Genomic DNA, 24,097 nt, shown 5'->3' with positions numbered 1-24,097 from the left:
CCAGCTGAAAGCTAATTGTGCTCATCTCCAGCAATTAGGTGGTGACTCATGGTGGCTGTGAAGCAGAGAAAAAAAAAAACACCCAACATTGAGCCATTAGGTCTTCTACTCCATCATGTCCATTAACATCCATATAACTTAGCTGTAATTTCCTGCGTTGGCTTACGCTAATTTGAAATCACAAACTTCTTCAGCTACCACATCAGCTCTTCACAGTGGTATGTTAGTGCTACTCAAGCAAATTCTCTCTCCACCAATATTTTTTATATTTATACTGAATATGTGTAATATTAGAGTCACCTGACCTGCAAATCCCACTATGACTCAGCATTAGTGCTGCACGATTTGATGAAAATATGCGATTGCGATTATTGTGGACTATATTGCGATTTGCGATTGCGATTACGATATTATAAATGAATGGTGTCATGAGTCTACTTGCTTGAATATCAAGGACAACACAGAGAATTACAATAGATTGTATATTTCTCAACTCAAAACATACAAATATGACACAAAAAATACAAAACCTGAAGTTTACAGTACTGTATTTTTTCCCCAAATAACTTATGGAGTCAGTGATTTCCTTGTGTCTTTTCGAGGTATTTTCGTATGGTGTGACACTTGCAAATGTATCCGTAATTGTGCGTTGTTGTGGTCGTTTCAGGCGTTTTTCAGTTGTATCTTTCACGTTACTTTGTTGGGCTTTCATTTGAATGCATTCTTCGTATTTTTCTTTGTGGTGTTTCAAGTGTTGATATAGATTGGTCGTATTGCCGCGGGACGTAGCGACTTTAGCTTTGCATGTTTTACACAGCACATCTTGCTGTTCAGTGTCGTCGTACCTGAATCCAAAGTATCGCCATATATTAGAAGTTGCATTTTTTTTCGCCACCAACTGAGCTTGTCCCTCCTCGAGTTCCTCTTCGGCGTCCACGTCGGCTGCTCTGCTCTGCTGAAAGCCGGGTAGTCACGTGACTATACCTGCAGCTGCACACAGTGTGGATGTGGTGTCACCGTGCTCCACACCGCACGGGAGACAGTCCCGTTCATTGTAATATTTGTACTGATATGACTCTATTTTCATGTAGGCTACATGTTGAATGTCTGTATTTTTCAAAATGTTAGATAAAGATTTTCATTAAAAAAGAGAGAGAGAGAGAGTCCTGTTCACAGGCACACACGCACATTTGTTTACATTAAATCGCAAATCGCAGTCTTTTATGCGATTACATAATTGCACAGCATGACATCGCGATTGCGATTGCGATTGCGATTAGATTAATCGTGCAGCACTACTCAGCATCGTACTCTGCAGCACTTTTACAAAACTGTTTCGGTCTTCCATGTTGCTGGGACTTCATGGTTTTCCAATGGTGCTACAATATGCAAAATGCTAACTTACCCTGCTCACAGTACAGCTGAGCTTATAGTTGAGGCCAGAAAGGTGATTATCCGATGCCCTCAGGTAAAACATTCTTTAGTAGACAAAAAAAATAGCAATGTTCCAAGTATCCAAGTATTGCTTTTGATAGTGTGTCACGACTGGTCTGCTAGTGTGGCTATTTTTGCAGTACATGTAGATGTTGCGAGTGGATCAATGTGCACATACGCTTACACTTGGACTGACTAATTTGTCCACTCAACCATAAATCCAATGAAATGTCATCTAAAAAAAGCTTCTCTGTATCTCTGTGAAAAGTAAGAACATAGCAATATTCCGTGAAATATGAAGAACTGTAAACACACCTACACACATTGGTATGAACATAGACTACAGTATATATAGCATCATCTTCTTATGATGCACAGACAGCCACCTCCATCTGCTGTCCCACCGTAAAGATAAAATAGAAGAAGAGCCACATAAAAAGGACACTTAAATAATATCTTCTCCCCAACCTTTCTCACACTTCTCTCCCTGCATCTCCATATGTCCCCGCAGGACAGCGCCACTATGCAGTTCTGCGCCAACAAGCTGGACAAGAAGGACTTCTTTGGCAAGTCAGACCCTTTCATGGTCTTCTACAGAAGCAACGAGGATGGAACGTGAGTCCTTGGTGTGATTGTGTTTCATCATTCTAGTGTAGCTGCAAGTGCTAGGGCTGCCAGTGGACCCCTGACACATTCATATTCCTTTGAGATGTTGTCCCGGCATAGTGAAGTAACTGCCGTCAAAAGACACATAAGAGTTGTTAAATTTTGTGTTATCAAAGCTTCCACGGTGCAAAGACACTGTCAGATATAAAGTTGCCTTTTTTAAAGCGGGGTAAATTAGCTCTTATGAGAGTCTGGAAAATAAGTTTTTTGCAACAAGGGAACATTTTGTTTTAAAATACAATATCATGAAGGTCACAGTAACATAATAAAAAAATCAAATGGAAATCATCTGGGAAAAAGGGAGAGGCAAAAACAGAGGGAGCATTAGAGGAGATACAGTATAGTAGAGAGGGATGAAAGTACAGTATGCGAGAAGAGCTGCAGTGGTTACTGAGGCGTGTACAACTGAAGAGGCTGCACACAGAGGCAAGTATCGTGTTCATAACAAAACCACAGCTCCCTTGACTATGTCTTACATAAATGACTGCAGGAGAGCAAATAGGAAAGAGAGGCAATTACTGTAGAAAGCATAAAAGCAGAGCATAAAAGCAAAAAAACACAATCTGCATTTTCCATCAATAAGAAAAACACTGTCAGTTTCTGAGGCAATTCACGGAGGGGAGGCATAACACTCCCCATCTTCTTACGCTTTCCCAGAGTGCTCTTCAGCCTCCCGAGGGGCTGTGCAGTTGTCGCAGCGTCAGCCCTATCTAGTCGGAGATGCTTTAGCAAGTGCTTCATTAGCCTCTTCTAGCTTTTCTCAGTATTTATTTATTTTTTTTCATACATAACAGGGTGGGAAATGGATCCCCACACATGTGCTAGAAGTATCCCTTGTTGGTGCCAGAGGGGGGTACAAATTAGAGGCCTGTGTGACCAAAAGAATCACAGGGCTTTAAAAGGCTTGAGGAACGAGTAATCCTGGGCTTTGGGTAAAAAAAAAAAAGTGATACGCATTGTTGCTTTTGGAGAGGATATTTGGGGGCATTTGATAGAAATTTATGTGGCTTGGCTCTGCGCAGCATTCCAGATATCAGAGAAAAATCCATTTGCATGTCATCGTCACACTTGTGGTCAAGGGAAAGGATTTAGAAGCCAGACTGGAATATTAAATTATTCTCTGTGGTCTAAAACACAATATATCTGGGAGACAGGCCAAGCGGTAAACAAAGCCAGGTACAGCCCTATTTAAAGCATCTCTCCTGTGACTGCAGGATTTGACATTGTCTTTCCTGTTGCCTCTGTCTCTCCATTTGCATGCTCCTCCCCTTATTCCATATTTATGTCTCTCCTGGGCTTGTATAATTTATGAATAATTATCCCTGCCTCTTTTTAACATACCTTGTCCTAACTTCCCCCGCTCCTCCTCCTCTAGGTTTACTATCTGCCATAAAACAGAGGTGGTGAAGAACACATTAAATCCGGTGTGGCAGCCTTTCACTATCCCTGTGCGGGCGCTCTGCAATGGAGACTACGACAGGTACGATGCAACCTCCCCCTACTTAATTTTATTTTCCTTACTTCCACAGCTGCTGTTTATCTGTTCACTTCTGCATTTGGCTCCGTGTATATCACCCTCTATCACTCACTTAGAAATACTTGCACGCACACCCTGAACAGAGTTAGTCAATAATCTTGGCCCCATTGACATCATCTGCCTTCATTGATTTCTCCCAATCTATCGACTGCCCTCATGGCCCCTAATCACAATCTCTCTGACTGACAAACCACATACTGGTGACAGCCATTACTACATCCTGAGTGTCGATGACTTTAACCAGCGGTAATCATTACCAGCTTAACCTGGTGCTGTGTTAAGCCTCCCATTCTTTCTATTGTCACATTATTTCTGGTCCTGTGGTCCCTTAGGGCATCTCTTAGTATTGATCTTTATTAGAATAGCATGGGTCAAGTACAGCCTCTCTAATCTCCAGTAATCTTCTTCTGGTGTTTCTGTTATCAACACTATTCTCCTCAAATATAATCTCTGAGAGATAAAATTGTACCATTATCACACAGTTACATTTCGGATGTCCTGACATATGGGATTTCCTTGTTCGTTGCTCCTTGTTTACACTCCAGCTACCAAAGCCATACTTATTATTTGAGGTACAGACACATCATTAGTCGTCATCCTATTCTCTTGTAACGTCAAAGTAAAAAATATACTGTACATTTGAAAATAGGAACAATACAGCATAAATATCCATCTTAACTGTTCAAGCTAAGCACTTAAACTGGGTTAATGAAGTACGAGTTTGATCAATCTTTCCTTACTTGTAATACTACTACAATCAAGCCCTTCATTGAAATACAAGAGCAATGCTTCAAATGTAGCCTAGCTTACATGTCTTACACATGGATCATCAATTTGTTAGCCTGTGAGTGTGTGTAAATTCACACCCTTTGGACTGTCACACAATATCAGACCTGAGTCCTTCACAAAGAAATCCACAGTCCAGCAGCACTAAACAACTTAAATAAAGGCTTGTGAAGGCAACCGAGAAAAACGGCAAAGGTTTAAGTTTTCGCGTCACGTTACAATTCTCTCGCATATAACCAATAATAAAGTGATTAATACATGTAAATTGCTACAAACTGTTACATAGAGCACCGTTCAGTGCATATTTAATCTTTGCTCACTAGATTTTCCTTTCAAAACGAGCAGGTGGAGACGTTAAAGTCACCCAGTAACAACGTTTTCAACCAAGTTGTGAAGCTAGCTTAGTTAACAAACTTGGTACAGCTGATAAAAAAAGCAAAGGAAAGATAACCCTGCTTTTGTCTACCTCTGTATAAAATCAAGGACTTGCTGCTTCTAAATTTACCAATAATTTTTGGTGAAAAATGTTTGTAAACTGAATGTGCATTGCAAAAACCGTGTTACGGAAACTAAAGGGCGACATGGCTTAGTGAATTGTCATTTGATAAATGCTAGTAGTGAAAAAAATTATACTAAGAAAATTGATATGAGGGAATAAGTTATCAAATGAACACGTGAAAGTGGAATTCAAGAATATTTTGAATACTCTTAATGCATTTTGTTTTTTTCATCATCATTTTGCTTTTTTTCATTTTGGCCCTAGGAAACGCTGATGAGGCGACACTGCTGACTAAATATCTGAAATAATGATGGGTTGCTCTTCCCAGTTGGCTCATAATTAATGTAGACATGTTATGTCAGAGGGGATATGAATTTATTTTTCTCCCAGCTTATCTGCCTGCCTCTAATTTAAAAGACAGTGCTGGGAAGAAAACAAGCTAAATCATGAAGGAGCTGTGAGGGAAGATGAAACAGGAGTGACAGACATAACTTTCGTGGGGGGGAATATTTCATGTCACTCTATCTTTTTTCCTGCTGCTCCCTCTTTTCTCATCTCTCTCTCAAAGGTGCTTCTACTATCTTCGTTGTGTGGAGTTAAACTCTAATTACTGAGGATGCTGAGAAGCTGGTGTGTGCTCAGAAAACTGTGATAAATCCTAGGAACAGGAAAGGCAAGACTGGTGGGGTTGCTTCTAGAAGCATTTGATACTTGGGAAATATAAGGCGAAATTGTGTGAGCCGGCCAATTGCACATGAGCAAGAAGGGGTCACTACCCTGTCAGAGCCAATCATACACAGGGGACTGAGCTGGGCATCACTTCCTAAAATGCTCTTGTGCCATGCAAACATGCAAAGACAGACACACACATACACACACACACAAGAGCGCCCACACTTTGAATATAATAAAATGTGACAAGCCACAAGCTGTAACAGCCTGAAATGCTGCAAGTCTTGAAATATCACCAAGACAGTGCTATAAACAGGTTACATACTTGTGCGTGGGTGAGGAAGAAACTTTTTGTGTCAGCGCTTGCTTGTTGTTTGTGTCCATATTTCTATCGGAGGGGAGTGGGAAGGTCTGTCTGTCTGTCTTTTTAATTATATAGTTCTTAAGAGCCACTAATAACTCATTTTTTCCAACCTCTGCAATGGTACATTATCATCTAGGTTGTATTCGTGCAACAAAAACTGTTCTTGTCTTGGCTGCCAATGCTTTTGATCTGTGTAATTACTGTTTATATTCATCAACTAAAGGAAAGCTTCCAGTGATTTGAAAAGTGCTGACGTAGTGTCCATACCCTCAAGAGCCAGTGAATAAAAAAAACAACTAAATCAATTCAGAGCCATTTTTTATTAGACAACGTATACAGAGGCATGAAAGAAATAGGGATGTAATCCTTCAGTTGTTAGAGGTCAATCTATCAAACAAAACAACTCAATTACAATTGCCCTGATTAGACCCTGTAAGGGTCCTATCTTACGGCTGGTGCAAAGCAGCACATTAGTGTCATCGCTAGTTTCCAACTGACAGTTGTCATTTTCACCCCCAGTGCCCACGTGGTGTAAATAGGAATTGTACTTGTGCCCTTCGTGTGCAGATGGGCGTGTACGTCTAAAAAATGGGGCGTGGTCAGGCACAATGATGGCGGAACAAAAAATGACTGCACCATTGGTGCCAAAAGCATTGTCTAAAGTCAATGGTACCGTATTTGTCCTGTTAACTAGAGGGCATGTTAACTAGATAGAAAGATTTGTTTACATATGTGGGTTCACAACAAGCATACTTTTGTTTCCATGCACGCAGTAAACTGACTGAAGCAAATATTGTGGCACATCTAAGCAGCAAACCTATAATCTGTAGATGTAAACTCTCCAGAGGGAACAGAATTAAAGTTTTTGAAATAAATATTTTTTAAACAGCTCTGATGGAGCTTTTGATTAATGAGGAGGATGACTGCTTTACTCTATGCATCAGCAATCCTCCTACTCAGTTGCATTCAATCAGTGAATCAGATCATTAATCAGTGCATTTTGCTCTTATGGAGTCAAACACAGTTGTTGAAAGGGGCAGGTGATCAGGAGACATTGGTTACAGAGGGCCCACAGGCCCAGGACCACATACCTGTCCCTTAATGAGGACATGTGCCACTGTTTAAATAGCAATGTGCCAGGAGCTGTGCAGGTGCTTTTTATGTGCAAACTGAAGATGCACATAAAATCAGGTGGATTAAAACACACTTATAGGGATATCCTTAAGGATGTTTGTTGTCTTCTTCATTCTTGCTTCATATGAGCTCCTCGAGAACTCTCCATGACTTATTTAGATGCTTTGTCTCCAAGTCTGAGGACTCATTCTCATACATTGATCAGATTGGACCTGCCAAATGACATGACCCTATATAATAAGAGTTACAGAAGATGCAGATTTCTTGTCCAAGAAACATTGCTGTGTTTACTGCTGTCATATCTGAGTGGAGAGGCAGTGACTGGGGCTCCAACTGCATGTTATCTGTGTTGGCACTTACTCTACTCTGTCTCACTCCGAGTCCAGCACATGTTGGAGACAGGCACCGAAGCACCTCTATCTGTTGAGAGTACTAGCCCACTCAAGTGTGTCAGTGGATGACCTACTGCCGATTTACTCTGCTCTAATTAGATCAGTGCTTTAGTTTAGACATTTTCCTCTCATTAGATGCACCAAAGGCCAAAGGGAAAAGTTGGAGGGAGTTCAGTAAAGGGGTAATCTGCTATCCCAACCCTCTAAAGAAACAAAAGGAGGAAGACGCAATGACTTTCTCTCTCAAACCAGGCAAATAAGCACTGGTACAAAGGCACCAGAAAAATAGTGCCGTACTCTGTTTCAAAGAGCCATTTACTTAGAGATGTGAGATCCACTTTAAATTCTTATGATTTTTGGAGACAGTGCATCTAAGGAACTCTTTACAAGAAAGTCTGAAGTCAGAAGATGGAAAAGACTAATTTGCATTTCAGTGATATGGTCTCCCTCAGTGACTGTCTCTGTGAGATGTGTATGTAACTGACTGTAAAGATCTCACTGACAGCTGCATTTGAGCACACTCACAGATTTGAAAAAAGACATGAAATCTCACTCAGAATTAGCTGTATGTCCTCTTTTAATTAAGAGCTGACGTATAGTTACAGCCTCAGCCACATCTTCCTCTACATGAGCAGTAAAGCAGTGAGATCCAAAATAATGATATTAAATTTAAAAAGAAAAAAAGCACTGCTATTGGATTTGTACCAACGGTTGCCAAATTTAAGTTTTTTTGTGTTTTTACCCATAACAGGACAAAAAAAAATGGGATAAGTGCATCTGTAATGACAACCATTACAAAGACTTTTTGCTATAGAGAAGAATTATAATGTTAAATTATTTTTCTGCCAAAAAAAAGTGCCAGTCTCATAAATGTACAGCCAGACTGAAAAAGGCTAAACTGGACTGAGCCGCACAAAATATGTGTTGCTTGTTATTGCCAGGAAACAACACTTGGAAATCCCAGATCTGAATCATTGCCAAAGGCTATCTGTCGACAATATTTTAGTCAGATCTGTTGGTAACCTTTTAAAATATCTTGCAAACACACAGACAAGGTTAACAACATCGCCACCTTCAGACTCGCTGGCTGGCGACAGCCGCAGTGATTAGACTGACCGTCCTTCAAGCACCAGGATCCAGTTGAGTCTCTGATGACAGCAAGTGTTTAAAGTATCCTTGAGCAAAACCATCTCTCCATACATACACACACTCTGCTCTGGAAGCAACAGATTACATTTTGGCAAGGAAGAGAAGAGTAGTTGGAAGGAAAACGAAGTAGATTGATAGGAAAGGAGGACAGGAGGAGAAATGAAAGAGAGGAGAATAACAGATAACAGGCAGCAAAGGCATGTATACTTGAAGTGTTACAGAAGGAGAAACAGAAATCCTTAACGTCAAAGGACCAGTTCCAGATGAGTAAGTCAAGAAGAAGAGGATAACGAAGTGTGAAGACAGAGGAAGGGAATTCAAGTTGTTCTGTACTCTGCTCAGGAACTGACATGTGAGGACATTTTAATTCCCTCCATCTTTCATTCACGCCCGCTGTATCCTGTGCTTTCTCTGTGTGGGTGGTAACTAAAATACTGATGTTTATTTTTATGGTGGTACTTCATTAAAAACACCAAACTAATCAATTCCTTCTCATTGATATGCTCTCCCAGGTGACTCAAACGTTGTCTATTTTCGTCCCTGGCAAGAGATCACAGACAGATCCGTGTAATTGGAGTTGAAGAATTGTTCGTGTCAAATTCAGTCTCCCTTTTTTTTTTCCTTAGTTATATGCGCCTTCATTACCGAAGATGAGTCATGTTCATTAAAGACGCCTTAGAATAGTAGCTGAAGATATCTGTGGATGATTAGTTTTGGAGTGTATATTGTTCTCAGGGTTCAAGGGGCCACTCGAGGATCTGAACGTGTGAGTCCTTTGATGCAGCTGTTAGTTATGATTTAAAATGAAAAGATGTAAAATGGTGAATGCTTCGAGCCGGCATGATGACGGCTTCCTGGTGCTTGGCGTGCAATTGTGTATAGACTAGTCAAGGGAAGGGACGTCCTCACTCTCTTTCTGTATCTATCTTACATCCATCTCTTTTTCCATGCGGGAAGAGAAGCATCATGTTTCTACCACCTAGGTGACGAGCACATTTTCTCTAGCTCGCAGCCTTGAAGGTAACCTCAAAAGAACAAACTGTCACCACAGAACGACACGGGCCAGGTGGCAGGCAGGAAGTTGGGCTTATTTCAGGGATCTTTCAATTCCACAGTGACAGGAAAGAGTCTCTGATGTGCCGCTTGCTTCTGTTTTCTTTTGGATCTGGGATGGTGTCAGTACTTGTGTAAGACGAAGTAGGGAGAGAGGGGAGACATTGGGGGGAGATCAATGTGACTCAGGCATGAAAGAGCCAAAAATAAGTTTCTTTTTCCCCCCTCTTCTTCACTCTACAGGGACATTGTTTCTGCTGCATTTGTGTAGAATGGGTGTCTTTTTTTTCTGATGTTCTTTGAGTGTTGGCGCTGCAGTTTGCAAGTTACAATTTTTAGAAGAAGTGCTTCATAAAAGTTCACTTAGTTGCTCTAAAGCTGGCAAGTATCCCAGTTTTAGAACAAAGCGACATCCATTTTAATTGATTTTGGGGTTCCCTTAGTACAATTTCACTTTTAAATAAAATGATTTCAAAATATAATATTTTTTTTTAAAAATGTTTTTGAGATAGCTATGATTACTGTTGGGATTTTGATTAAGATCCACTCAGCCCACAGCATCATTTAGTCATCAGCACCAAACTGAAAAACAGACTCTTTTAGGAACAGCCATCCTCAATGTCTCTTTTCCTCATGCACTCAGTGGTGATAATGATCCTTTATTTACTCCCAGGCTCAAATGGTTGGCATGACGCAGGAGTACACACACGCACCTGCTTTTTCCTGTCCGTAACAAAAGCCTTAATGACGCCAATGAAGTTGTGTAGTGAGTCAACGGATGTAGCAGAACTTTTAAAGGTGTCCTGGAAAGTTTTGGACCACTAGTTGTGCTGTGGAGCTCTGTACAAGTGGAACCCTGTCTTGTTTGTATGCACACATGCATATACACCAGCAGGCACATCTACATCGTGCGGCAGGTTTCACACTATTGTGCTGATAGTTGGTGGCTATAATGTGCCAACAGATGGAGCAATGTGCCAAGAATGGTAGTGAAGTAGAAGACTGCCAGCAAGTTAAAAATAAACCTTTTTTAGACAACTTTGATAAAAGAGACGCCTGTAAAAAACTGTTTACAGGAACCCTCAAACTGCAAAAATGGTCAATTATGACTCTTTCTGTTGTGAATTTTTGATCCATCAAGGATTTATATTTGTAAGCCTTCCTCAAGGCTAGAAAGTGACTTAAAAATCCGTGACATTATCACAATGCAAAATCTATAGACTAAGTGGGAACTCATGGGTGGGGCCAGTGAGAAACACTACTGCATAACCATGAACTTTTTTGGCATATGCCTCAGGCGAGAATAAATAGACTAAGTAGGCACCATCTTTGCCTCTGGTATCTAGTTCTATCATTAAATCTATGTTTAAAGTGGATGTAAACAATGCACAATTTAACGTATTTTTAAAACTGGGGTTCGCTAAATGTTTGTCAGACCACAATACATACAGACAGTGGGCTTTGGTGGACGCAAACATAACTTCTGTTTGTTTATAAGAAAAACTCCAGATGGCTCTTTTGAATGCTTTGCCTCAGAGATCATTTTGAAGCAGAAGAAGACAGACACTGGCGAGCTACAATACTTTTGTAAAAATGGCTGTGGATTGGTTTGATGCCAAAGTTAGAGGACTGCTCTCTCATAGCCGAGGACAGAGTAGAAGACAAGACAGCTTGGCAGCATGTTGCAGTAAACAATCTCTCATCTAGTTCAATATCAGTTTCTGCAGTGACTTATTCTGTGTGAGAGATCTCGAATATCACCCAAGCTTTGCCCCTCTGTCTCAGCCTGCTGAATTGAAAGATATACTTTCTCTCCATCCTGTATGAATTGTGAAGTGATACAACTGACATATGCTCTCTTTGCAAACAACTGACATGTTGATAGTTAAACATGCAGTCCGGTGCTTTTACATATAATGAACATTTGTTTGTCAGAAGTGAAGGGAGGGCGCAACAGTAGCGATGGAGGAGGATGCAGCAAAGAGGAGTATGTAGGAGCCATGGGCATCATAAGCATGTTGACAGTGTTTGTGTATTTATAACGAACTACTGAATAGACCTCGCAATAAGATTGTTTTTCAACTAGCACACTGCTTTTAAATCAAACCTGATTACCTGATGTTTTTATCTCCAGAACAATCAAGGTGGAGGTGTATGACTGGGATAGAGATGGCAGGTGAGTGGGATTGCCAAGACACGCCACTGCTGGTTATTGAGTTAAGGAAACTTTAACCTTTTAAGGTGTAATGGAAGAAACACCGATCTTCAATTATATAATATGAACTCAACTTTTTCACATATATTCACCCGAGGAACCAATCCTTTCCTGTCAAGATGTTCCATTTAGTTCCAACACCTCTCTTGTAATATGTACCTGATATTTGTTCCTTCTCACAGCTGTTTCTCTCCTTTCTATCTTCTCCCAGCCATGACTTCATTGGGGACTTTACAACCAGCTACCGAGAGCTAGCTCGAGGGCAGAGCCAGTTCAATGTGTACGAGGTGAGTAGTTTGGTGGTTCAACTGTTGGCTCCTGACATCTGGAATCCCTCTTCTCCAGCTGTCTTGGATCACATTTCTGATACGAGTGACATTTCTATCTCTGACATCACTTTTGCACTCTGGCACATTCCTTTCTGTGGATATCTTCCACTCCTGCAGCAAACAAATGCTTTCATTCAAGAGGAAAGTTATTCCATACATTTCTAATTTATTTCTTTAAAGGGCACTTGTGTGGTAGAGTATTTGTGTGTATCTCCCCTCCTTCCCCAAGCAGTTATGAATCCAATTAAATGTTTTTTGTGGCCTTGTTGTTCTTATTTTGCAACAATAATGACTTAGATGCTGACAATCATAGAATTGGAGCTACTAGCAGCAGCGTGAAACAGGATTAATAGAAGAACAATCTTTTTTTCAGTACTCTCATGGGATAGCACACAATGCAGCGCTGTTTGAGAATTACCATCACAAATAATTTAAATGTCTCATCTCAGAATCAGAGGTTGATGGGTTAAGCCTGAAAATGAGGATATCGAAATCACTACTTTGACTTTTTTTTTTAAAACAGAATGTATTTTACATCGTGAGGAAATGCTCCAGCTGTGAGATAAAAATCTGTCACCTGAGAGTCAAAACCATAAAGGAGGGCATTCCAATACCTTCATATCTCTGTGGTTTGCTGGCCTTCAGCCGAAGGACAAATACCTGTCTTTTGGATGTCAGCTCCATTATACGCTACTCGTGATTCTTTACTACCTCCCAGTGAGACTGAAAGGCCCTTTAGTTTTTGCATCAGCAGATTGTTCATTGTGTCAGACAAATTGCCATCCCTCCGTGTTAAATTAGGGGCTGTCACTTTCATGCCCAGCAGCCATAGAGAGGCAAGGTAATGAGCTGAGACGTCTTGTGTCTCCGGATTGACATTTCTCTCCTGTTGCGGAGCCAATGGAATACTGGTAAAGTAAATGTAAGTCTTACAAGCTTAAGCCCGTCTCACCCATCGATTCTTTGTAGCTGCAGATTTGTGTTTGAATTTCCATCTTGTCCCCTTTAATAGTGTGATTGACGTGTATAGGATATTCAGGATGAAGTGTTTCTGTATTAAGTGCGAGGCTTTTCCTCTAACAACCATGTGTTGCTTCATACACACATATTTTTTCTCACCTTCCTTAAAGTCTCCTGATTTTATTCTACCTACAAGCTGGAAACAACGATGTGATGGCATGCAGTTCTCTTCCTGCCGCCCACTTATATATCTTCATTACATTTGTTGCATCCAATTATGATGGATTATATAGTAAAACTACAGGGTGTGAATGTGTGTGAAAGAGGGTGAAATTAGTAATGCCAATTTTATTTGATTTTGTTATTATTGGCTGCCAAATCCAGCCAACAAGATATAATGGGGACTCTTACATTTATATGCTACTAATTCAATATTTTGCTTGGATGGATTAATAGTTGACTGTGTTTCAATAAAGTATTTGGCACATGCCTGTTTAATTTGGCTTAGGTTGGTTTAATTAAAGGTGCACTATGTAGTTTTGGGGAAAACTCAAAAAGGTAATATTCACAGCATTCATTAGGTAATATTGTAAAATATATCTAACATATTTATTTTTTCGATAACTGAATAAATAAGCCATCCTCAGATGAAAATAAGGTCCCCGGAACACTGTTGGAAGCCAGAAAGGTGGCTACTTAGGTAAAACAGAATGAAATTGTGTTGTCCTTTGAGGAAAGTTTGTTTATTCATATTATTTAGTCAAGAAAATCAATCAATTAAGATTTTTCTCTGATTAAAATTTCTTCCACAAAATTACATAGAGCACGTTTAATATTTTATTAAATAACTGTTACTGGCACTGGTTCACACACCTGCATAAAGTGTTTACATATAGCCATGTGTATTTTAAATTTAAAAAGACTGTATGTAGTGAATAAGACCTAACTTTTGTATGAAGTTATACAAGGGGTGATCGATATGTTAATGGCATAAGATAGAAGGACATGAGGTATACAGCTGCTCTCATTCCATGCACGTACAGTTCAGCTATTTGACTCTGTGATAAAGCAAAAAATTAAAAGTTAGTAACTTTTGTGGTATTTCTGTATCGCATAAGTCAAAAATTGAAAGTAAGCACTGTCCGAGACTCGCCCTACTCACCTGATTTGGCACCCTCAGACTGCTGCATCTTCCCTAAAATGAAGAACAAACTCAGTGTTTGCCATTTTGAGAGTGTTGAGGATGTTATCGCTGCTGTGGACCACTTTCTGGAGGTCCAAGTTGAGACTTCTACACAGAAGAGATCTGTATGCTTCACAGCCACTGGACTAAGTGTGTAAATGTCGGAGAGGACAATGCTGAATTGATTAATTCTATGTTAGGTCATGGACTGAACAATCACCCCTCATATATTAGCATTTTACTTTAAAACCACAATATTAACTCTCGGCAGTTCTGCCAAAATTATGCCCAAATATGTTCATTTAAGTTCACCTGTACCTCTTTTTATTTATTTTGTAGGTGATTAATACCAAGAAGAAAATGAAGAAAAAGAAATATGTCAATTCTGGAACAGTGAGTATGGCTTCAGCAGAAAGATAACAAGACTGGCACTGTGCCTCTTTTCTGCTCCACACCTACTTCTCTTCTGTTAAATAATTCCTTCTTTAATTATCATGCGTTTCAGTGTTGGCTTCTTGGAAGAAGATGCAAATCTGTGCTCTCTTTGGAAAAATGAAGTAGATTTCCTCATTAATTATTATATCACACACCAAGTAATTAAATGTTTAAAAAGACAAAATATTAAGCTTTGTTAATTCAGTAGTAGCCAAAACAAAATAAATTCATAAATATAGCTGTGTGTCTGGATGGCACTTATGTATGTAAGTGGGACAAAATGAAAGATGAAGCTGCTGCAGAACTTGAAGGACGTAAGATCTGAGAGATCCGAATGAGCGACACCAACGACCAATTCTGACTCCAATTTTCACACAACTTACCGAGCAGTGAGGGCATCTGCAAGCAATGCATACAAATGCATCTCATCCTCTCTTCAAATTTGTCCTCAGGCAATGTAAATGAATCTCATCAGAAAGCAGCCAACTCAGATCTTTTACCAGAGTGTGTGTGTTAAGTGCTGAACAACGTCAAGATGTGGAGCTCTTTTGTATTTCAGAAGAAAAGATCATTACCTCTAAGATTAATCAAACGTTTCTCCTTGTGTTTAATCCCAGGTGACCCTGCTCTCGTTCTCGGTGGAGTCAGAGTTCACGTTCTTAGATTACATCAAAGGAGGGTGAGTGAGAACGATTGTCTGCGTACTAAAATGAAAGGTCCTCTCTGTGCCCTTTTGCGACCGCAAATTCCTGTTTTGACAGACAAAACACAGTGAAACACAACATAGTGACATTTCATCCTGAAGTGAGAAGAGAAATTATGTCATGTCGTTATGTCTAGGGGTCAACCTATATGTTTTTTTTCAGGGATGATAATGATACCAATTATTGGTAATCCAGGAGACATTGGAACCAAAATACATTTACAGGAAACATACAGATCTCATTCTTAAAGTTGAGAAAAGCCATTAATGGAATGTAACCAACTCCAATATACTCAAGTACTGTACTTACATACAATTTTGAGGTAATTTCCATTTTCAATGTTCTGCTTCTTAACACTTTCAGTCCAGTCCGTTCATTTGATTTAGCTACTAGGCTATTACTCGTGACATCAGATAGTATTGGGGACCACAGAGTCGTGACCACAAACAGAGAAAGGATGCTGCATCAGAGCAAAAATACTGCATTTTTAAATTTCTTTATTTTATCAGCAATCAATAACACTAATAACGACAATCGGAAGACTGCTGAATATCGGCCACAATAATCAGCCGGACGGATAATCACTCTACCCCTAGTTTTCATTGTACTTTTAAATCATGTTTTTTTTCTGTCTGCTAGGATCTTTTCGCTGGTGTGCAGGGCCGATAGTTGATTTTATGACTTGTTGTGATCGATTACTTGATCAGTTACTGGCTCTCCCCTTTGGAGGAAGGGTTCTGGAAGAAGCAAGCGCTCCAAGAACAAGATGGCATAAAGCAGAGTCCAGTTCTGCAAGTTTAATGAAGTACACAGGAATTTATACAGGCAGTACAACACTGTACACAATGCTTAATATAAAAGAAGCACGTGGAAATAAGTAGGTAGTTATAAAATATCAAACGTGGTTGCAAAACAATGGGATGAGCAGGGAATAGAAACAGCTTGAGTCAAAATGAGTCAAGGTCAGATATGAAGGCTGCTGCGTCTGGAAACAACTCTAATGATATAGTTGTGGGTGGTAAAACCTAAAGAATGAACTGAAACACGTAGAGATTGATGATAATTGTCCATGGCTTTATCATTACAAGTGACCCCCTTTAATAGTTATTTGAGCAAGTGCCTCAAGACAGCCGCCATTATTCCTGTACTTAAAAAGTCTGCAGTATCAAGTCTTAATGACTACTGCCTTGTGGCTCTGACCCCCCATCCTGATGAAGTGCTTCTCCAGCACATCAAAGACAACATCCCTGCCGGCCTGGACCTCACCAGTATGCTTTCAGAACCAACAGATCCACAGATGTTGCCATATCAACTGCCCTTAAACAGCTATAACAGCTCTTAAGAATAAGAACAGCTACATCAGAATCCTGTTTGATGATTTTCAGCTCAGCATTCAATAAATTCTCACCAATGAAGCCGATTGCGAAACGTAACACTGGACAGTGTGGTAGACGACTAAGTTCACCACACTCTGTAACTGGAAATTGGACTTCCTCACAAACAGACCCCAGACATTATGGATTTGTAGTCACACCTCTGCTACGCTAGTGCTCAACACCGGAGCTCCCAAGGCTATTTTTGATTCATACCATTCAACCGAATAACAGCCAAAACCACACTGTACAGTCCTGATAGTAACTACTTACAATGAGAATTATATATATCTGTAGAGTCTTCATTAAAAGTTGTTTTAAAATGCATATATCTCTACCCCGTTATCTTTTAAGTAGTGACACCGTAAGTGTTCAACTGCAACTTTGTTAAATTGATTAGGTCACAGTAGCTGCTGTCTGTAGTTGGCTCTAACTAAGTGTCAAATATATTTCAACAGAGCAAGCTAAGGCCAAATTGTCAGTTAAAGAGCTTTAGGTTGACATGTGAATATCAAGTACGTCTCAGGTGAAGTGTGCCTTTCAGGCAAGTTGGGCTGTGCTTTGATCTCCACTGTCCCATCACAGCGGGTAAGCTGTCATGGGTTTTATGGGCTGTGGCAGCGCTGACAAGTGTGACAGATTCCACTGACAGTTCCTGGCTTTGGCTGATGTATGATACAATAACCTTAAGGTTTAGCGGCCTCACTTCAAAAATATCATTCTCATCAGTCTACCCCCTAACATTACTCTGGGACTTACTGAGCCTCTTGCTCTTTAGAAAATGGATGGAAGTGAGAAAAGTGTGTCACTTAAACTGTCCGAGCTGCAAAACAGGTGAAACACCACATGTCAAAATCTTTTCTGCACAAGGTGTTAAAGCCATGTCATGTAATATTTGGTGTTACAGGGGTTGTCATGATCCCAAGTGAACTGGCCATTCTAATAATAATTATACGTATTTCTCATATCAGGTTAATAACTGGAAGATTGGCTTTTAATACCAAAGAATTTGAATTAGGATGAAAGATCCCATATTATGCTCATACCTTTATTTTGGGCGTCTACTACAAAATGTTTACATGCTTTAATGTTCAAAAAACACATTATTTTTACTTTTAGTTTTTTTACTTCTGTCCATTGCTGCAGCACCTCTATTCACTCTCAGGCTGAACGCTATGTTTTAGTGCCTGTCTCTTTAAGGCCCCCCTCCAAAAAAGCCAGTCTGCCCTGATTGGTCGGCTCTCACAGCCCTGAGCAGGGTCTGCCCATCGTGTTATATGCATCAGCTCTGCTGCTGTTTTTGCAACCTGGCTGTGCTGAGGGCGTAGCCAAGGGCAGCCATTGTATAGTTGTGACATCACAACCTTACGGAAGTCCTGACGGCTTGTTTTAAGAAACAGTTTCTGAATAGAGGTTGTGTGTATTTCTGTTTAGATACTTTCATAGTATTTTTAGTATAGTATATTATTTATAATCAAAAGACATGGAAATCTCACTTCTACAGTATCGGACCTTTAAGTATTGTCGTGAAAGAACTAAAACAGGAACAGGAGACATTTTAGTAAAAGTATGGCTTGTACGGTTGATATTTTCACAGAGGAAAACATGACTGTTGCTATGTTGTAGTTGTGTTAGAGAGCATTAGGAAGAAAGAGAAAAGGAGATGGTGAGGGGAAAAAAAGACACCAAAGGCTTAAAGTACTACATGTCTGCAGTGTCAAGGAAGCTTATCTTACAAGGGTTCAACAGAGTGACAAGACTCTGCAAAAGATGATGATGAAGTGGAGCTTTTTTTAAAATACTGACCTTTAGCTCGAAGACACTCACACACTCAAACACACACACGCACACACAGAGCAGATGGGGAAAGCACATCTACATCTAAAAGAAAATCACAGTGAAAAAACACCATTTTTGGTGCATATGTAAAATTGTGCTTGCAGTGATAGTCATACATTCATGAGTCCTCATGAATTAATAAAATCCAGTTTAATTAATGCTAAGGTTCTCAAGGTCAGGGTGTGGCATGTTCTCCAAACTGAAAGGTGAATGTGAATCTTTAACATGTTCATTTTATTTTCTGTATCATACTTTCGTTCAGGCCCCCCTGAGGCCTCGTCTCATTGTCATTGCAGTGCTTCAGCAGCAGGGAAAATTGGATTATGATTTGCTCTTAAGTGCTCCATCAGTCTAATTGCTTGTTACCCCGCTCAGCGTCTCAAAGGCTGCTTGGCACCTCCTTCTACTCCTTTTCATGGAGGTGAAAGTCAGATAAAGAAGGGATGTAATCATTTAAATCTTCTTTTGACATCTGAGCGACTGCACTTTGTGTCTTTACACTGATGACAAAGACAAGATATGGCAATTAAACATGATCAAAAGAAACAATTGCCATATTCTGTGTTTGATGTTCTCTATTTAAGGTATCGTCTTTTGTGTGTGTATGTGAGAGAGCACTGGAATTTAATGAGGCCTGGCATGTTGTTATTATTGGCTGGTCAATGTTGTTGATTTTTTTCCCATGTCCTCCTCTCCATCCCTCTTCTAGGACGCAGATCAATTTCACTGTGGCCATCGATTTCACAGCATCTAATGGTGAGTGATACTCGTGGCAAAGTGTGTGTGTGTGTTTGTGTTTGTGTGTGTGTGTGTGTGTGTGTGTGTGTGTGTGTGTGTGTGTGTGTGTGTGTGTGTGTGTGGAGAGAGAGGAGGGAAGATAATAGATAGTAGTGCTCTTTAAATGTGGCATATCCGATTTCAGAATCAATCAGACCACCAAATACACACAAGCAGACGGTGCAGGCACACACACTGTACACACACTGTCACATATAAGTGATAGCTTTTCCTGGATAGTTCTTCCTCCTAAATGCTCTGTCAGTACAGTCTGAATAAAGGTTATAGTGAGGGTTTTAGCAAAAATAAATTACAACAAATGGTGTAAAGCCCTCCACTTGACTTAAAGACTTTTCAGTGTGTGAAAGGACCACCCTTAAGCCTAATTACTCTACTTATGTCATTAATTACGCCTTTTTTTTTTTGCCCAGATGAGCTCTTCAGTGTGAATCACTGCTGTTTGAGGAAAGTTTGTATTTCCCATTACCCACTCGCTGAACAGCAATTGACCAATCATAGCCTAGCTATGGCGCCTAAGCCTAACCCAGGGGTCTGCAACCTGCGGCTCTGGAGCCACATGCGGCTCTTTTGCCCCACTGCAGTGGCTCCCTGTGGCTTTGACATTTTACATAAAAATGAATAATATATATATATATATATATATATATATATATATATATATATATACATATATATATATACATATATATATATATATATATATATATATTTTTTTTTTTATCATCATCACTGCTTTAGGCCAACAGTGATTCTTGCATTCTGCTAAACTAAAAATGCGTAGCCTACACACAGAATTGTATCTGTTCTATCAAGTTGTGATTAATTGAATGATCCTGAGTTAACACATTGTGTTTAATGCTCAAGCCCGAGGGTTGATTGCTGTATGTGGCCGAGGATAAAAAAGAAGGATTAACTCACACTGAAATGGACTAAAATATATTTAAACTGTCCTGTTTTCTTTCTTTTTTTTTTTTTTTTAACTTTTACTGCCTGCCACTATGTTTTATTTATTATCAAAAGAGGCTACTTTTTATTTTGTACATTTTCACAAACACAGGGAGGACTTGAGTAGGTCTGCATATATAGTTCTGTATTGCTACTCTATTTCTATTTATTGTAGGTTAGCTCTTCTATTTCATAAATGCACCAAAACATGGCATCATTGAAATGGAAATGCAAAGTTCAAGTACCTTATACTGTAAGCATAAGTAGCCCCCTGCAGAGTTGCCACATCATGTGAAAATATAAATGAACGCTCATTGAGGCTGATTAATAATCTTGATAGGCTAATTTAGACTTTCAAGGCTGCGTTACCTTCATTATAAGACACAAATATGTTTTGCGGCTCCAGACATATTTTTTTGGCGAGGGACGGGGGCAAAAATGGCTCTTTTGATCATAAAGGTTGCTGACCCCTGGCCTAACCCAACTAGGCGCAGCAGGTCGACCATGCTTTTGATTTTGTCCACACGATCTGGAAAGTTGTGTATGCAGCTGTACCATGGACCGCGGAACGCATCTGAACGGGGGGGCATATGCATTGAAACAGACAATATTATTACTGATGTATTAAATAACGTTGCGGAGCACTTTTTTTTATTCCGACACCACACAGTCACATCTACAGTACACGCATGATGAACACGCACACATGCTTGCTCAGATTAACCCCTCTGATCCCACTCTAACATTCACACACAACAGGCCAAGCCTATACATACATAAACGCACAGATGAAACTGTAGCAGTCCAGTCCACAACCACAACCACAACTCATCTTGCTGCCTTGAATCTAAATCAACATCATAGTCATTATCATCACAAGTCAACACTCATATCAGACTGATGTGCAGAGCCGCACGCGCACACGCACACGCACACCCAACAACAAAACAAGCGCAGCTGCGCAGTTAAATGAAAAGTAAGCAAAAACAGGCCTACGCCTACTCCAGCCATATCACAGAAAATGACATGTAGGTTATGTAAAAAAAAAACTGACTTACGTTAGTGGTCCTTGAACTTCCCGAAGACCAGTCTGCGTCGCTCATTTCGCTGGATGAACAGTCATGTCCACTTGTGCCAGAACGTCCCGGTGTATGTGGCTGCACATCAAGCCATTAAGCCTTCTCTGTGTCATAGTTGAACGTGAAGACCCAGTCCCCTGTACCTTTTTGGTCTTCATCAGCACAGCAGGGTCGTGAGGTTGATTAGGCTTTGTGAGATGCCCCCGCAGCACTCACTTGTACAGTGGCTCTCGGTAGCTTGGCTTGAAGCTGGAGCAGAGCAGCTAGCCTCGGCTTGGCAGGTCGTCGGAGTCCGTGGTGGAGATGGACGCTCCGGGTCTGTTGTTGAGGCCACAGTGGAAGCTGGAGTAGTTTGCTCATTTTGTTTTGCCTGTTTATTTGTCAAAAAAAAAAAAAAATCGGATATTGACTTCTGTCTCTTCATTTTCGCAGGTAATGCAGTCAGCGGTTTGCCAGGTGCACGCAGTTAGCTCGCGACGCTCACACATGACGTAGTTGATAAACAATGCACACTAATTCAAATCAAAATGCAGCAGTCAGTGGGAGTTTTTTATCGGCAGCAGTTGGTGAGAGTGAGCGAAGGTGTGTGGTGACTAGAATTGTTTGGCTCGTAAAAACACAGATACAACTTAGGCTTTTATTCATATAAAATAGTTTGTCAGAGTACAAAAGTTACCCGGGCCGTGGCCCCCCTGGCCCCCCCGGTTCCTCGGTCTATGGGCTGTACTAAGAGAAATACTATGTACAGATGAAGTTTGGAGGGTGGCATCTTTTTGTAAGCCTTTACACCAAAAGCATGAGAGCAAAAGTGTAAGAAATATGTTCAGCTGTGTGTTTATCTGCTCAAATATATACATTTTGTGGGGTTACAGGTCACAGGTCATAGTTCGTGACCAGTACAGCTAGCCCTGGATGCTAACCTGACATGCCAGATGGTTTGTAACACAGAACCATCTTGGACGTTGTCCTTGGAAACTGTTTGAAATAGGGTGGGCACTTTTAGAAAAATACCGCCCGTCTATGACCATCCAGTACGGGCTAACTTCAACCAATCAGATCAACATTAGGAGAGCACCACCAGCAGAGCATGTTGGTAAATCAAACTCTTGCCAAGCCAGTCGAGAGGAGAGCGAAAACATCTTTTCTATCGAGAAAAGCCTTCAGTGCTGCTCTTTGCTCTTATTTCATTGAAGAAATGCTCTACAGTTCTGATATAACTGATACTATAACAGCATCTATGCTAACTATAAACACATCATAGAACACAAATACCAACACCAGTCGGACCAGTCACCATGTCTATTGTAACAACAACATGACCAGCTTTTCCACTTGTTTGCAATGTTTGTTAGACTGCTGTAGTAGAAGTCTCTCTTCCAGCTCTGTCAGCTGTCATGCTGTACATTATATTATAAAACAGGACAGGAATTTGCTAAAATGTATTAAGAAGCAGATTTACATAACTTGACTTCTAACTTCCAGTGTGGACAGGAAGTTAAAAGACAAAATTCAGACAAAATTCAAAAGTCAGGGCACTTGATTGCTACTGGAATCCGTGAGTCCATAAACTTTTAACACATCCTCATAGCTAAACAACTACATAGGTTGCTTGTCAACATCTCCCAAAACAACATAGGTGTAGCACCTGTCATGTTCAGGTCACTAGAGGTCACTGGCAAACAACAAACATAAATCTGGGTTATAATATGTTTTTCTGATGAGGACAGACTCTAAACTATAGTGTACGTGCCATATGAGAAGAGAAAGCCACAGTAACAAGACGGTGAACATTCAATTTCCCCAAACTATTGAGATTGAGATTTCCAGTAATGTTGTTGGTCAAGGTGACATACGATTTGTTGTTACACTCTGGACTCCAGATAAGATCACTTTGTGAGTACACAGCCGGTACAGGCAGGATTTCTGCTATCAGATAGCAGGATCAACAAATCAAATGGTAAGCGCATGTAACCTAGAACATCGCTGGGTGTAGGGACAATAATGTTTTCAGAAACACATCCAAAATATCCAAGCTGGGATGTTATTGCTGAATGACTAAAAGCTTTTTAAATGCTCAATTAATTTGTCATTTGGAGGTATCCAGTTCTCATAATTACATGCCATTGTTTGTGAATGATTCGTCATCTTTGAGGCCTGAACAGGAAAGCTCTGCCTGACAGGAAGCATGTTAGTTGTGCATGGCTGCAGCAAACACAATCCTTTTTTTTAATGTCATGTCATTGCAAAGGAGGAGGATCTTGCATTCTCAAAGTGACGTCTCTGTCCCTCATTACCCACAATGATCTTGAGATTGATTGTGTGGTCAACAGGTAACCCCTCTCAGTCCACATCACTGCACTACATGAACCCCTACCAGCTGAATGCGTACGCCATGGCTCTGAAGGCAGTTGGGGAGATCATTCAGGACTACGACAGCGACAAGATGTTCCCTGCTCTGGGCTTTGGAGCCAAACTGCCCCCTGATGGACGGGTGTCACATGAGTTTCCACTGGTAAGGTCGTCATGCGCCTCTTAGTTCACTTTCTGATTA

General features: G+C 40.3%; 1 protein-coding gene across 4 annotated transcripts in view; it reads left to right on the top strand.

Annotated features, from left to right (window-relative positions):
- The window catches only part of cpne5b (copine Vb), a 124,126-nt gene that overhangs the window by 89,132 nt on the left and 10,897 nt on the right, over positions 1 to 24,097 (top strand). For all 4 annotated transcript variants that reach the window (XM_073468462.1, XM_073468460.1, XM_073468461.1 and 1 more), the window contains 8 exons: positions 1,946 to 2,049; positions 3,476 to 3,580; positions 11,821 to 11,862; positions 12,113 to 12,188; positions 14,713 to 14,766; positions 15,426 to 15,487; positions 19,434 to 19,480; positions 23,877 to 24,058. In XM_073468462.1, the coding sequence (XP_073324563.1) occupies positions 1,946 to 2,049; positions 3,476 to 3,580; positions 11,821 to 11,862; positions 12,113 to 12,188; positions 14,713 to 14,766; positions 15,426 to 15,487; positions 19,434 to 19,480; positions 23,877 to 24,058 (672 nt within the window). The remainder of the gene's footprint in view (positions 1 to 1,945; positions 2,050 to 3,475; positions 3,581 to 11,820; positions 11,863 to 12,112; positions 12,189 to 14,712; positions 14,767 to 15,425; positions 15,488 to 19,433; positions 19,481 to 23,876; positions 24,059 to 24,097) is intronic.

This window comes from Pagrus major, chromosome 6, assembly GCF_040436345.1.
Source record: "Pagrus major chromosome 6, Pma_NU_1.0".
NCBI classification, from domain to species: Eukaryota; Metazoa; Chordata; class Actinopteri; order Spariformes; family Sparidae; genus Pagrus; species Pagrus major.
The sequence above is the reverse complement of the archived record's forward strand: the minus strand, read 5'-3'. Positions and strand labels throughout refer to the sequence as shown.